This window comes from Rhopalosiphum padi, chromosome 1 (assembly GCF_020882245.1).
Source record: "Rhopalosiphum padi isolate XX-2018 chromosome 1, ASM2088224v1, whole genome shotgun sequence".
Classification (NCBI taxonomy): domain Eukaryota; kingdom Metazoa; phylum Arthropoda; class Insecta; order Hemiptera; family Aphididae; genus Rhopalosiphum; species Rhopalosiphum padi.
Genome location: NC_083597.1, coordinates 34,861,391 through 34,877,642, shown reverse-complemented (window position 1 = coordinate 34,877,642; position 16,252 = coordinate 34,861,391). Strand labels below are relative to the sequence as shown.

At 24.4% G+C, this 16,252-nt stretch overlaps 2 protein-coding genes across 3 annotated transcripts; one reads left to right on the top strand and one right to left on the bottom strand.

Moving 5' to 3' along the window:
- Positions 1 to 3,600: 3,600 nt before the first annotated feature.
- Positions 3,601 to 16,099, top strand: LOC132921130 (CD63 antigen-like). Of its 2 annotated transcripts, none has more exons than XM_060983994.1 (5): positions 3,601 to 3,856; positions 12,336 to 12,524; positions 12,623 to 12,793; positions 15,530 to 15,754; positions 15,818 to 16,099. In XM_060983994.1, exons 1-5 carry the CDS (start codon positions 3,827 to 3,829, stop codon positions 15,881 to 15,883), a joined length of 681 nt encoding a protein of 226 aa, XP_060839977.1. In that variant the 5' UTR covers positions 3,601 to 3,826; the 3' UTR covers positions 15,884 to 16,099. The 2 variants fall into 2 exon arrangements, with proteins under 2 accessions (XP_060839977.1, XP_060839968.1); XM_060983985.1 differs by lacking the exon at positions 3,601 to 3,856 and adding an exon at positions 9,564 to 9,826.
- Positions 7,379 to 8,183, bottom strand: LOC132917540 (uncharacterized). The gene is made up of 2 exons (XM_060978322.1): positions 8,084 to 8,183; positions 7,379 to 7,906 (listed from the first exon to the last, which is right to left on the bottom strand). Exons 1-2 carry the CDS (start codon positions 8,181 to 8,183, stop codon positions 7,470 to 7,472), a joined length of 537 nt encoding a protein of 178 aa, XP_060834305.1. The 3' UTR covers positions 7,379 to 7,469.
- Positions 16,100 to 16,252: the final 153 nt, after the last annotated feature.

The following is a 16,252-nucleotide window of genomic DNA, read 5'->3' as shown; positions in this document are numbered from 1 at the left end:
ATATTATAATATGCTTATTTAAATTATATTAAATAATATTATTAATATGTCTATGAAAAAAATGTATATCTCAATTATAAATTATAATATTATACCTATATATACCTACATTGCAATTGAACGGACTATAATAGGTCAATGATATTTTTATAAAATAAATGAATAAATATGCTTGTTAACTATTATTTAATTGCAAATTATGTATTATTATGTATTTATGTGTATCTACACAAATATATAGTCTAATAAATCAAATAATTAAATAAATTTAGTAGGTACCTTATTATCCATATAAATACATAATGTAATAATTTATTAATTTATAATTATAATTTCTTCGTTTACCTACATAATAGCAAAGTTGTCTACGTACAGTTAAAGCACTATATAATGCACATATGCATGACAACATCATTAAAAAGCCACTATATAAACATAAAAATATTGTCTTATTCGATTCTAAATTGAGAAATGTTCTTGTGATATCCAAAGTTGATATATATTTGTCAGATGTTTTCATTAAAATAATTGAAAATATCTAAACCAAAATAACAAACAATATTTACATTTATATTTATGTCGTTATAATTAACGATTGACTTACCTATAATTACGATAAAAAACTATCTATAATTTTATAATTACTTACAATATTTATATTTTATATACATTATTTTATAGTTGTGTAAATAATAACTAAAGCTATGGACTTTTATATCTTATATACAAATTTATTTAGAAAGTTTTACACTACATATATTTTTTATTTCATAACATTTATTATATTTTTTTTTTTAACTAGAAATATAAATGACGGTCATCACTTACCACCACGTGCTGTACGTGGTACCTATCGAGCGAGTCACTGCGATGTTAAATTTTAGTTTAATGATGAATATTTGAATACGAATGGATTCTTTAAGGGAGACCGTCTATCAACCTTATTATTGAGTATATTTCATGTTATGTTTTTTGATATTTCTATTAGATAAAGTGATACTACTAAAAGTACTAATATATTATAATTAAAGTCATGCACGTCTGTGCATTTGTGTAAATTTCTGAAATTCTGATCGAGACTGGAACAATATAAGTGCCTTAATATTTAGAGAGCGCGCCTACTTTTCTTATTGTTAATTAAAAACTGTGAATATTAATTAGTACATAGCATCAAGTTTTTATATAAGCAAGACATTAACGTATTGAATCTATGTGTCAGCATGTTTTTGAATTTAAAAATAAAATTTTAAATTATTTAAAATCATATGAAATAAATAGAAATCCAATCATGTATATAAATAAGAAAACATCACAAAAAAATGTTTAGCTTAATTATTAAGCCTTAATATTTTAAAACTAAATGTGCTTACACATTTTTATGTATAAATTTGTACTTATACTTAACCAGTACCAGTACACATATATTTATTATTATCTTATAATATAATAGTTATAATAAAAGAAAGATTATAAATTAATTCTACTATTTTTTATAGCTTTAAATTCGTCAATTATATTGTTAATATAACCACTAGATGTTCGTTATGGTTCAGTAAATATTAATAATAGATCATTTTCAGTCTGGGTGCATTGCACTGCTCTATTAATTTTTTACTATACCTAGTTAATTTCGAAAATACTGGTTCGCCGGTATAAACTTGTAATTGGTATTATGTACACGAAATAATTTTAGTAAAAAATCTATTATTATTATTATGCGTTTTAAGTCTATAATATGGTTACCTAATACCTATATCGAACATATAGTTTTTGTTAAGTACCTATTATTTAAGTTGGCGTAGGTTAGGTAAGGAAATTGATTCGAATAATTTTAACATAATATTAATATAAAATACAAATATATTATAGAATGATTTATATTCATTTTAAATTTTTAATACTAGTATACTAGGTGATTCTTTTATTATCGATTGTTGTGGTAACTATTACAAAATATTATTATTAATTATTATTTATTAGATATTATTCATATTATAATATTATAAAGTTATTATTAAAATATGATTAAAAAAACTATATCTAATTCAAATTCTTTACTTTTTAGTTTCTTCCTTAGATATTCCTATATTTGTTTCATTTATAGTATTTTTTTATTTATTCCAAATAAAAGTAGATTACAATTGTGTTTCTTAAAACACAATGTCAACTATTGTTTTTTAATATGTACATTGAACACGTTTTAATTACCAATATACCAACCATATGTTTAATAAAATAAAATTACCGAAAATTACTCGAATAATTGTGAAGTAATCATTCGAAAAACATATTATCTAAATAATCATTTAAATACAATTTTATATTCAAATGAGACAACCTACTCTGTAGGACTAAAAATAACTACAAATATTTTTAATTTTATCATACTATATTATTAATATTGTAAAAAGAAAACGATTTTATTATAAACATTTGGTGAAAATTTCATGTACGGTTTTGTTGAAAATTGGATTCACGTAAAAAAGAAATTTCTTAGGTATTTTTGTTTGTTTTTCTAAACTATAAAAATAAGCAAGTAATGGACATTTTTATGTTTGATCATTCCAAAGTACAAACTAAATACAATTTTATAAGTATTCAAAACCAAACTCCATTTTTGAAAATCGAAGCATTTAATAGACAACTTATCGTGTGGTATACACAAAAAAACATCATGATAAAATACATTAATTCATGGCTCCGATAAGAATTTAAAAATTTCGGATGTCGGTGTAAATAATTTAAAAAGAGACAAAATATTTTGAAAAATTTATCGTGCATAGAAAATGATAATGTAAACATTTAGTGTAAATTTATCAAGTAAGTATCTATGAGACTATGGATTATGATTATTTGTGTTTAATCATAATTATTTTTGGATGAATATATTCTGTCATAAAAATTTAAAATCTAAACATTCATAAAAAATTAATTTGACTTCCCTATTGAATTTTTTTTATATAAAAGTTGCAAAACTTATAAAAATATTGTTTATTTGTTAATTTTAGGTACAATTAATTTAATTTAACATTTTTTTTATGTATTTCTAACTAGAAAATAATTTGTATTTTTCGATATTTTCACAAAATGTTCAAAGTTATAAATTTAAATGCTTATAAACAAACATTACAACATTTACAAGTATACATATTCAATATTTTTTAATTGAGAAATGAACCACTTATTAGGAACTGTGTATGAAAATGTTCAAGTATTTTTACCATTTATAATTTTTGTTAATTTTTTTATCAACATTTATGGAAAAAAAATCAAAGAAAATCAAAAATATCTATAAATAGATCACAAAGTTAAAATATTTTGAAAATAGTATTATGTGTAGAAGACAAATATTTGATTTGAAAAAACATTGTACATTTTAAATTTTGACATCTAAAGTACACACTAGGTCAAATTTTTAATCCAAAAACATCCTCAAAGTCAAAGCATTATTTCTATATTCTAATGACTATTACTCATCGCGGTGCCTTCTCTGCATGGTGTATATACACATGATATTATGATAACACACGATAATAGTATTAGTTTTTCAATAATGTGTTTTTTTGATACTTCTTTACAGACACTAGACAGACAGACAGTAATGGTGATAATATATAGTCAAAATAAGATGAGTATGTCAATAATGAGATTGAGAATTAAATTGATTTTTATAATTAATTCCAAACAGGTCAAGCAGCTTGATACTGAATGGCAAATGCAACAAAAATAAGATTTATTCGCGATAATTCAACAATCAGGCAAACCCACAATACACCTCTGTGCTATAACGAAATTTTACTGCAAACAATATACAAATTTAAACACAATGAAAGAAATTAGTTATAAAAGAATCCAAGTGAGTAGTGAGTTTATTATTACTGTTGCTGTATTTATTAAACCTTATTATTATATACATTTTTATATGCATTTTGACGATATACAACATTTTGATTCGCAAGTTAAATAATTATTTTACCCTCAAATTATTTTTATAATTTTTGTTATTATTTAGACACTTAAAACATTCAGCTATTATTTAAATTATCATTCTGTATGTACATTGAAATTTTCAAAATATTTAGACTAATTTTGAATTATTGATAGGCATTTATAACTAATTTTTTAGACTCAAAGAGAACATACGTAGATAATGTTTTTGTACCTTTAACTTTGATTTTACGTAAATTCACTCTAATATTTAAGCTAAAAATAGAAAATGGTAATTGTAAATTTTGATATGCTATGCGTTTAATAAATAAATTATATAATTATAAAATAAATGCTGAAAAAGGGAAATAATTGTTGATAAAATTAATTTTGTAAATTAAAAAATAAATAACCTTTAATACTTCAACGTCTTTAACCTAACATTTATATTAGCATAGACGCATGGTATTACATAATATATATTTTGGCTAATTTGCTCTCTTTATAAGCTATTTATTAAAATAACACATTTGATACTTTATAGAATTAATTATTATACCTAAATATTGATAAAATAAAAAATGAATGCTACTTCAAAAGTTGAACATTTAATACATATATGTAGTCCCTCGTAATAGGTAATAGTTATTCTTACTGGGATTAAAAACAAAGTTGAGCATAAATCATTCATATTGATTTTTTTGGATATTTGAAGTTTAGATAATGACAAGTTTTCATATGAAAATTTTTGTTATTTTGTTCTACTTGAAAAAATAAACTTGAAATATTATCCACTATACAACATAATATATGGGCACAGGCGCACAGCACGTTTCGGTACATAGCATAATTTTTACCTGTAAATGCAGAACACATAACACGTATAACACGATTGGGTTTTGGTACATACGCTAATCGCCAATCACAAAAAAACTGAATGATTATCTATCTTTATAAGATATGGTTTGTGAAACTAACTAAAAGTTTCATATTTAAACGTTTAGTTTCGATTTGGATTTCTAATCGGCAATATTTTTATAAGATTATATTTTATTCGTTGTAACTTGTAATTATTATGAACGTGAACACTAAGCAAACAGTGATGTCACTTTTAAAATGCAAAGAATCTACTGAATATTGATTTTAACGTAAAGCCAAATAAACTTATACGTTATACGACAAGAACTACATAACTTCCCAGTTAGAGCATTTAAGTCATTCCAACGTTAAGTTATTCAGAAAAAGTATATAGGAAGCTAGACGAAAAATATTTCGTAAAATACCAAAATCTTTATTCAAAACAAAATAAAAAAGATTTTATTTCATGGATTCAGAAAATAGTTTTCCATACTACCATTATAATATTATGTACACTATGTATCCAAACGTGTTATTTTTCTAGATATGTGGTGTACCCAAACGTGTTGAATGTAGGGTAATAGGGTCTACTGTATGGCCATATTTAGAATATATTATTAATATATACAATATATATATACAGAGTGATTCTTTTATCATGAAACACTCATTATTTCAAAAAGTATTCATGCTTTTGAAAACATTATTTTACATAGTTTCAGGTTGTTAGAAAATCAGCGTTTTTATTAAACAGTTATATTTTTAAATATTTTTTATCCTTATATTTTTTTAAGATTTTTACTTTTTTGAATGACAACATAGAGTTTTAATTTCATATTCAAAAGCAAGATATTTTTCTGATTATTTTTATACATAAAAATCGAATTTAGGGTGAGTTGTTTATGAGTTATATACGTATTTAAAGTTTAAACAAGCGGAGTAGTGGACAAACATGTTGCGGGTAAACCCCGTACCACTCCACTCATCCACGCATCAAAACTTTAAATACTTATAACTCATAAACTACTCGCTTTAAATTCGATTTTTTTGAACAATGATCAACGAAAGTATTTTATTATTATACTTGAAACTACCTACGAAAGAATTATCAGAAAATACTTATAAAATATAAATAAAGCAACAATTATGGTGATGTGTGTTGGATATAGAGGTTACCTATTACTAAACCTTCCATACCTGAAGAAACAAAATCATAACTTTACTACACCCGTACTGCTTGAGAAATATTACCTACCTTCAGGGACGGATTGGCATTTTAGACCAGCCCGGGACTATAATTTTTTAGCGGAAAACTAGCAACCATGTTTTTTTAGGTTGACTATTAGCTATCATTCTTATATTATGGAAATGTGTTTCTAATAATTTTTAAAAGTACCTATCAATTAAATATCACAATAAAATACCTAAATAATTAATTCAATAATTATTATAAATTATAATACAATTATATGATGTAGGTACCTATATTTTTTATTATTATATAATATATAATTTATTATTAAAAATTGAATACCTATTGCATTATTTCGCTTAAATATCTTGTTTCTCTTATTCTTTATCAATAAAATGCATTTTATACTGTACAATAAATTAACGATTATCATTAATTTTTTATTTAGTTCATTGTAAAATTTTTAATAAAATATTAAGAAAATTTACTTTAATAATTTAATATTATTAAATATTAATATATTTTTGTCATTATTATTATTATTATAAAAAAATTCAGATAAACTCACTTCGTTATCCCGAAACTTGAAAAATGAATGAATGCTTTTAGAAGCCTTTGCTTCTAAAAGTAGTTTTTTTTTTGTTTTTGTCACGAATTTTTTCAGCTCCACCTTTTCGTTTTTTTTTACTATCATCATTATTAATATCCATTTTATTTTATAATTTAAAACTACAATATTTACATTTAAAGAAATATAATTAGTAAATACATTGTAAAATGATAAATACATATATTCATAAATAATTACCTACTCTACTAAAAAACTGAATAAGTACACGTCGTAATAAATTAAGTTCCAAAACCAATTAGCAAAATATATGGCAAACTGTTTGGTGCTGATTAACGAAGTGTTGAAAGACGATAGACGAATGAATTATTTAGTTGGTAAACTAATATTTCAATTCGACAGTGTTTATTACAATATTATAAATAATCTAAATTTAAAATAAAAATATTCTTATTGTTCAGACCTACGCCGATTTGCATTATTGAAATTCGTTAGTGTCACCCGCCGACCGCCACAGAACGCCGACAGGCGACAACCCGTCACCCGAATACGGAATAACAAATTATTTATAGATTTTATTGTTCACGGAGGTTGATTTTTTTATTAAAATTATTGTTATTACTTATAAGTTATAATGATTATTTATTTTTTGTTATAAATGTATATATGCGTTATATAGTAATATTTATTATTCATGAAAGTTATTGACCTATTGCTTTTTGTTCGTTATTTAAAAATTGCAATTCTTGCTATGAGAAAAAATTACAACTTAAAATAAGAAAAAAACGTCTATATCTAATTGTTGTTACTTATTAGTTATTAGTTTGCGACAGGCCACAGCCGTAGAGTTTGGTAGCGCACGCGGTCCATCGGGAATTTCCCGATGGCCCAATCCGTCCCTGCCTACCTTAAGGTTTATCTCATCTATACAAAATATAAGGTATCTATTTTACTCACTCTCACCATTAAGAAAACGTTTGAATAAAACATTATTGATGGTTCAGTGTACATAAACACTATTAAATCTTTCCATTTTTCGTTTGTACGACGACTATCCAAATATCTACTATCATTTGAAGTCACTGAACTATAACCTTCAAACAACAACGAGGACATCGTTATATTTAGCGAATTTTTATTATCGGCTGTTGGCCGCTGTGGCGATTGTTGACTTTGATTCTCCTCATTATTGTTTTCATCTGCAGATAATGGTTGCACGACATGAGCAGACGAGGTCCTTTTTCTTTTTACTCTTCTATTGAGTTCTACTTCTTCTAATGGGTGTAAGCTTGTTCGTCTTTGACTGATAGCGTCGGATGATTGCGGATTTGTGTTTGGCAAGTCATTTGGATTCTGTGAAACTAAAAAATAAAAAATAAAAATATATAAATGTTTTGGCCACCGTTGAATTTTCTAATTACTTTTTCAAATAATCATTAGTTTGAATTTATGTATGAAATGTAAGTATTAATTTGATTAAATTGCCATTAAGAGTTAAGTAGACTTTATAAATATTACGCTTTTTAAATTATATTTACCATTTTGATCAGAATCGAGTGTTTCATAAATTTGCTGATCTATGTCATTTGCATTATCATCACTATTTTGGTCCAAAGTATTTGAATCGTTATTACTCATGATTCTTCTTTATTAATAAAAAAATAAGGCCATTTAGGTTTAAATTAAATTTTCTATTAGGAACCCAACTAATATAGAATACTGACGTGTTACTTAGAAACATCAAAATAAACATGGTATATAATTACTATTAGTTAAAAATGTTTTAAGAATTATGTCAAATATTTTTTATGTATCTCATGTAAAAAAATGTTTAATCACAGACCTTCAACAACTATATTAATAATTTCTTTATTACTTTAATATTACAATTTTTTCTGAATGAATGATTATGTTTCTTTTACTTATATTTCATAAATACCTATAAATTAAAGTAATTTTGTTTATAGTAATGAACAGATTAATTTGTTTGACTCAACTTTAATGCAATGATTTGGGATACCTTTGTTTGTTTATTTTCATCCAGTAATTAGTACTCAATAAAGGTAATAATAAATAAATAAAAGATTTTTTTCTTATTTTACAAATTTCAAAACATATTTTATTGAAATTGTAGTACATTTTTTCCTTATTCGACAATACTATAGTAGGTTAATCTACAATAAAAAGACCAAAGATGTTATTTGTTCAAATTTCATTAATTTAATTATTATAATTTATAATAAATTAAATGTATTCTTCAATAACTTCAATTGATAATGTTTTATGACTTTATTATATCGTACATATTTTTTAGCGGAGGGGCTGGCGAGGGGGCTGACTGTGTTAGCCCCCCCTCGCCCTCCTTGGCGCCGTCCCTGCAGACACTGCAGTATACTGTATACCAAATAGGTACACATCACAAACTAAAAAACAATACCTAATAAATGTTATATACTTTATTTATGTATTTATATTATTTAGTACCTATCAAACTATGGATAGTGAGTAGATGTCAATAAAAAAGTTGAAAAATATTTCAAATCAATATAGAAACCCTAATTAGAGACCACAGGATTATTTTTTTATATTAAAACTATTTTAAGTCCGTATCATTCACTCTGTGTTCCCTTATATTAATATGATAAATATAGCAATAATATGTATTATATTTCTAATGATGAATATCTACCAAATATTATAAATACAAAATTAATAATATACTGAATAATACTTATTTACAGTAAACATTGAATTCAATTCTACACAAGTAGGTACACGACATCACGAGTATCGGATTACATTTATGTACGACTATACGAATAATTATATAATATACGTTACCTAAACTGCGTTATAAGTAGGTATATATTATATATAGTATATTTTACGCAATAAACAAAAAAATGTATTATATTATTGGCAGCTACAATTAGTACAATACAATGTAGTCTAGATGCAAACTAATGATGTATATAAAATACTATATCATGCAGTTGGTAAATGACACTTGTTTAAATACTCAAAACAGAGGAAACGTGTCACGCGATAACACTTTTTTGTGTCATATTGCTTATCGTTATTGTAATAAACAATACTCTGTTTTATTTTATACTTTAGAAAGTTACCTAGTACTTACCATTTTTGAAACATTTTAATTATATTTATGTATAGTCAATAAATTATCTTATATTTATCTATATCACCGGATTATTAAAACCATGTTGAATAAAGCGTCATTAGCAATCAAATACTTGTTATTTGTCTTCAATTTGATAATATTTGTGAGTTTATTATACTACCTATTTTGATTTAAAATTTTTGCGATATAAAAAAATAATATCAATATGTAAATAGTTGTATTATATTGATCCCTACTATATTTTGTAGGTACCTATATATAATATATTGTAAATAGTTAATGCCTTAATGTGATAGGTATCTACCAAATATATTATTTATAACACATAGGTATATTATGTGATATGTTCATAATAATTTTATAATAACATTTTACTATAATAGCATAAGTAAATGTATTATATTTAATAAATTATCATAAATATATACAATAAATAGATGCATTGCATATCTATAAATAATTTATATGTATATATATATATATATATATATATATTAATATAGGTTAGATTACGATTACCTTATCATACGTTACGTAATACGAATACATATTGATATTTTTATATTATACCTAACTCTCATACGAGTCATACGTATGATAAAACTAATCTATTTCAGCTATATTGGTTTATATCTAAAAAATGTATATTATGTCAAAATACATATGAAACTAGAAATAGAAGTTGTCGCCTTAAATAGTATAATAATACATTAAAATTTAAAAAAATCACCGATTTAAAAACATTTTATATATAAAGTAATGTATGTATAAGTTTTTACTTTTACTATCTACGTAATTATTTTTTTTAAAACATACATCATATTAATACAGTACAGTACATAGGTATATAATTTATTTTTAATATTTCTTTGAAATATTCTTTTTAAATCATAAAAATATGATACAAATATTATGCCTTTTACATTTTAATTCACCTATGAATACTATTTTTTTATTATGAAGTAAATTGCGTTTAAATGATCTATAAATATACATTCGGATCACTGTGCCAATGCGCAATACCGATTAAAGGTGCCTACGTTGCAATATTTATAATTTTAAACTTCAGTAATTTGTATAAGATAGTGTAAATATAACCAGATTGAAAACATATTATAGAATTCTTAATTGTATTAATAACAATAAAAAATTAGGTAAATATTTACACGCATTTAAAACATATACACAGTATCTACTAATTTATTGTTCAAAGGTTAAAAGTGTCAAAATGAATTAATATTTAACACGTAGCCTTGCCAAAATTATAAGTATTTAGATTTAAAATAATTATCATTAAATATCAAATTAATAAAAGAAATTAATATAATGAATACAATTAAAAAAGCTAACATAATGTTGTAGGTATATGTACCTATAAATATTTGAAAAGTGTTATTTGATTTATAAATTAATTTCTTTGATATATTTATTGTATTATTATGCAATATTATCTATTTATATTAATTTGACTTTTAAATATTAATTATTATTTACTTATGCGTTTACGTCAACTATTTTGTAATATTTTTTATTTTTTTCAATTATATATTATATATTATATATTGGTAATTGATACTTTTATAGTTAAACATGTACATAGGTACCTATATAAATTATTAACTATTATTGGATAATTGGATTGAACTAATAACATATAATTATACATACATAATTTTATTCGTATTACTAAAGTATTGTTATATCGATATACAACGTGTTTCACTTAATATATTTTAACAGCCGGATAATCTTAGATTTAAATAATAAGAATTTTCAGATAAGACGGAAGATACTATTATAAAGTATAAAATGAACTTTCTAAGTCCATTTTCGTCAATTTTTTCATCGTGCGAAATGCGCATGCATAATACTACTTATTTTTTTTTAACTGCAGTATTTACTATCAAAATGTCCTATTTTTTAAAGTAACTTTAATGGATAAACTTTCTTTCTATCTCGAAAAATGTAGCATTCATTAGCCACTAAAATAATTTATTTAATTAAACTTTTGACTCACTTCCCTTACATGTACTTAACGTGTACCTTATCGGCTATCAGCTATATCCAGTTGAAAAGAAAGTGTGAGTTTTAATGTAGATAAATTTGTCTTTAGTTCAATATAGGTATATAAATACAATTATTACTTATTATTAGTTGAAAAATAATGAAATATGATAAATTAAAAGTTTTATTTTTATTTTTTTGAAAAATTAAAAATAAAACACTTTAAAATCATAAACAGTAATGAGTCAGTCAATTTTTGAGATAGAAAAAAGTTTATTTATTGCTTTATTGGTTGCTTTAAAAAAGTAGAGCTACTTGAAAAAAATCTTTTTTTGCAGTTATAAATATATATAAGCATTAAGCGTTAATGTTAAAAAAATAATTTTTGTATCCACCTACGTAAATTGGTTCATCATTATTTGTATTTTAGTATCATATACCTACATATATCTATTGTTCTCAACAATTTCTATTTTAATATAGTAGTATATAGTACCAATATAGTATACTATAGTTAATCGTTTATCCGACAGAAATATTTCGTGTCATTGCAGGATTCTATTTATTTAAAATTTTTAAGTGGCGATTGGTAAAGTCAATTTTAACTAGATATATTGAAAACAATTTTTTTTTTTTACAATTTTTAGTTGAGTGGAATTTTACTTTTATCCGTTGGATTATCAATTCGCAACGTTTACAATCAATATGAGCAATTTTTAACAGAGCACTATTTTACTGTGCCGTCTTTATTAATTATAGTGGGTATCACCGTTCTAACAGTATCATTCTTTGGATGCTGTGGTACATTAAAGGAAAACAATTGTATGATGATTACCGTAAGTGCAATAGTTACTTTTTTTTTTATTAATAACATATAATTTATACCAAAGTATTTTATATATTGTATTAATTATTACATTTTTATTTCTTTTAGTTCGGATTTCTTTTAGCATCGTGTTTTATAATGGAAATAGTAGGTGGTTTAGCTGGTTTTATATTATTGGAAAAAACTCATTCTGTAGTAACTTCAAAACTACACGAAACTATGATGTTTTATAACAAAACCACGCACATAACACATATATGGGATGGACTTCAAACATCTGTAATGTCAAACATTTACATGACTTTTTACGCATAACAATGAAAAGGCGTATAGGTACATAACTACCACGTTTATTGTTTAGACATTTTTGAAATTAGACAGTTAAAAATTCTTTAAAGTGATTGTAGAGGTAAAGTTAACTTCTATATAGAGACCAGGATTTTATAGAATAAGTAGGTACTTCAGTACTTGCTACCTAATACTTATTTCCCACCACTATTGAAATAGGTACCTATAACAAATATTAGTTTTCTGATAATTCCAGTAATACCTACCTATATAAGACCACTATGATATTATTGGCAGATCTAGGATTTATTTTTGAAGGGAGGAGTAACAATTTTTTATAGTATAATTATATAAATGTATAATATATATCATATCATATAGGTAATTTTGTAAACACAATATTTAGGATTTGATGTTATTATAGCCGTTATATATAGGCCTCACAAATATAATATAACTACCAAGGGGCCCTTGAATCCACCACTACTATGATTTTTATTTTGAATTTTTAGTACCTATATATATATATATATATATACCTGTATAGTAATTCTTAGTCTTACTAAAAATATGCTCATTATAAACTTGCAATTTTCAAACCATTATTTTTAACATTTATAATGTGTATCAATATATATATTTGTTTATTTTATATATAAAGTACAACGTTTAAGATTTTTTTAAATTTAAGGTTGAATTGACAAGTAAATATTTTTAAAACAGATATATTTATACTAAATAAGTAGATATTGGTAGTAGTTATGAATTTAATAAGACATATAGTTGGTTTCAAATAAGATAGGCGCAAATTCATTTTATACTCTGGGGGTGCTAAGTCCCTCCAAAATAAACTTATTAATGACCCGTAAGAGGTTACACCCCTCACACATCCCATAAGTCACAAACACTTTATTACCACAGGGACGACCAATCCGCGGCCCTCCTTGGAAATTTTTATGCCGTAAATGGATTTATCATACATTTTCAAAATTTAAGGAAAATAACGTTAAAGCAAAGCATATTTTAAGAATTGTTTACTAGGTGGCTCTATCATTATATAAGCCATAAGGACTAGGTCAAATACCTCGGGTACCTTTTATGTTGTATATTGTATAATCATGTTTAATAATCGGAGTTTTACGTTTTTAGACGAAAGCGGAAAGATTAGATTACTTAGTATTGTTTGTATAGCGGCGAAAAAACCGCTGATAGTAAAGTTGAACTTGTTATTTTTCGTCAGCCGTATTGATAATATTTATTTTTATACCGACGAATGACGATGATCGAGTAGGAAAGTAGTTGAAAACAGTAATCAAAACGTATTTTTTGATAAATAATAATAGTTATTATGTGTCCCGAGACTTGGGACATGGGGTACGACTACGGTACGAGACACATTCAATAACAACAAGGGAGCCGTGGCACTAATGTGTTTATACAATATTAGTTATTTTAGATGGATAGGACTACAGGAGAAAAAAATTATACATATCCAAAAAGATGTTAAAAATGAATTACTGTTAATACTTAATATAGATAAATATCCATTTATATAGTTAAGAGAGAGTATTATAATAAGTTAAAGTTTATAGTAAGTATAAAATAGAAAAAAATATTCAAAGTACCTATTTTAAGTATTAAAAATTATATAATATTTTTTCATAGAATATCTTAGCACCCCCGGGATTTGCGCCTATGGTGAGATATTTACGCTAAAGAAAATAGGTAGTAGCATTGATTATAGAATAGACTATTCTATAATCAATGGTAGTAGCTATGAAATACATAGTTGGTCTCAAATAATTTTCAATACTTAATGTAATTTGTAAGTCCTGGTGTCCCAACTCCCATAATTCCCAATATTAGATAGGTCATACTGGTCATAAATATATGTACGTAGTACGTATGTTATACCTATCTGTTCAAAATTATTTACTGATTGTTCCCTATTCCCTAGGAATCAAAATAATAGATATTAACGAAATTTAAATATTAAAACTTTTAATTTTCAGGATGATCCTTAATAAAAAAATACAATTTTTGGTTTTACAATACCTAGGTACCTACTGTTTACTTTTTGTTCTATGGATTATTTTTAATGTAGTAAAAATCTTCAAACAATTTGATATTATGTACCTACATTGTAATATTTAACACTATTGTAATCACTAATTTGAACTTATTAGCACACTTTAAAGTTAAAGATTGGAAATTTATTCATCCTATTATCCTCAAATATTTATTTATTAGTATCCAATGCCGTACTCATCACTACATCTAGTTGGGGGGAGGGTTGAACCCTTAGCATCCCAACTCCCAATTTCGGCTTTATAGGTAGATAGGTACCTATATTAAAAATTACAACCAATACAAATGATGACATTTTTAATGTTTTTATAACAATGATTTATCAACAATATTAACTAATAACAGTCTTTTAATAGTCACTACTTACTATTACCTACTTGGGTTTTGTAATATTAAAAATATCTTTAGATAATTGATTAAAGATACATACCTAAAAATAGTACAATTTAACTGCAGTTGGTCAGTTAATATCCTACTAAATAAAATTCATTTAAAATTGAAATTAAATACGCCTTTTTATGGAAATTAAATTGAATTTGATTGTTATTTAAAACAATAATATAGTTATTTTGAAAATCAAATAATGATACTACTTTTTTAATTATTGATTTATTTATTTTTTTGTTAAATAAAAAAAAGTTACATTGTTGTGGAGCTGAGAAATTGGATGACTGGTATCCCATACTTGAAGACAAATTACCCATGTCTTGTTGTGGATCATATGATGGAGCAATAGATCATCAAAATTGTACTGCATCTGAACCCAATGTTTACCAGCAACCATGTTATGTGTCATTATCAAAAATTGTAAAAGAAAATGCCAGTACGTTGAGTGGTGTTACTATAGGAATAGCGTTTTTGCAGGTTTGACAAATAATATTATTATTATTAACAAAATTGTCATAAGAAAATATTAATATTTTTTAGTTGGTGGGTATAATGCTGTCATGCTCATTATCGAAATCTATTCAAAAAAGTTATAAACAAGTTTGAAATCTTATTGTGCACTTTCAAAATATTTACTCAATTAATGTAGTTTTTTTTTTATAAAATTATGAAGACATAAATAATATGTACATTAGAAAGTATTATTTATTTATTTATTTATATACCAAAGATATAAACTAATAATACATTTAAATGTGTTTTATGTATAAAGTTTTTAAAAATAAATGTACTTATAAGTGGCGCTGATCACTATATCTATAAGTATTGCGGGTATAATGTCTAATTTAGGTGGGTGATGCTGTGGCAGGCGATGTTAGTCCATAGGATATAGATAATATATAAGTTATATATATATTAATTGGAATAAGTACATGCTATTTGTCCAGTATTTTGGTATAACAAGTGCTCCATTGT

Coding starts and splice junctions, on each gene's coding strand:
- LOC132917540 (XM_060978322.1), bottom strand. CDS start 8,183: ATGAGTAATAACGATTCAAATACTTTGGACCAAAATAGTGATGATAAT. Junction 7,907..8,083: donor ACTCGATTCTGATCAAAATG/GTAAATATAATT, acceptor TTTATTTTTTAG/TTTCACAGAATCCAAATGAC.
- LOC132921130 (XM_060983985.1), top strand. CDS start 9,764: ATGTTGAATAAAGCGTCATTAGCAATCAAATACTTGTTATTTGTCTTC. Junction 9,827..12,335: donor TCTTCAATTTGATAATATTT/GTGAGTTTATTA, acceptor TACAATTTTTAG/TTGAGTGGAATTTTACTTTT. Junction 12,794..15,529: donor GGGATGGACTTCAAACATCT/GTAATGTCAAAC, acceptor AATAAAAAAAAG/TTACATTGTTGTGGAGCTGA.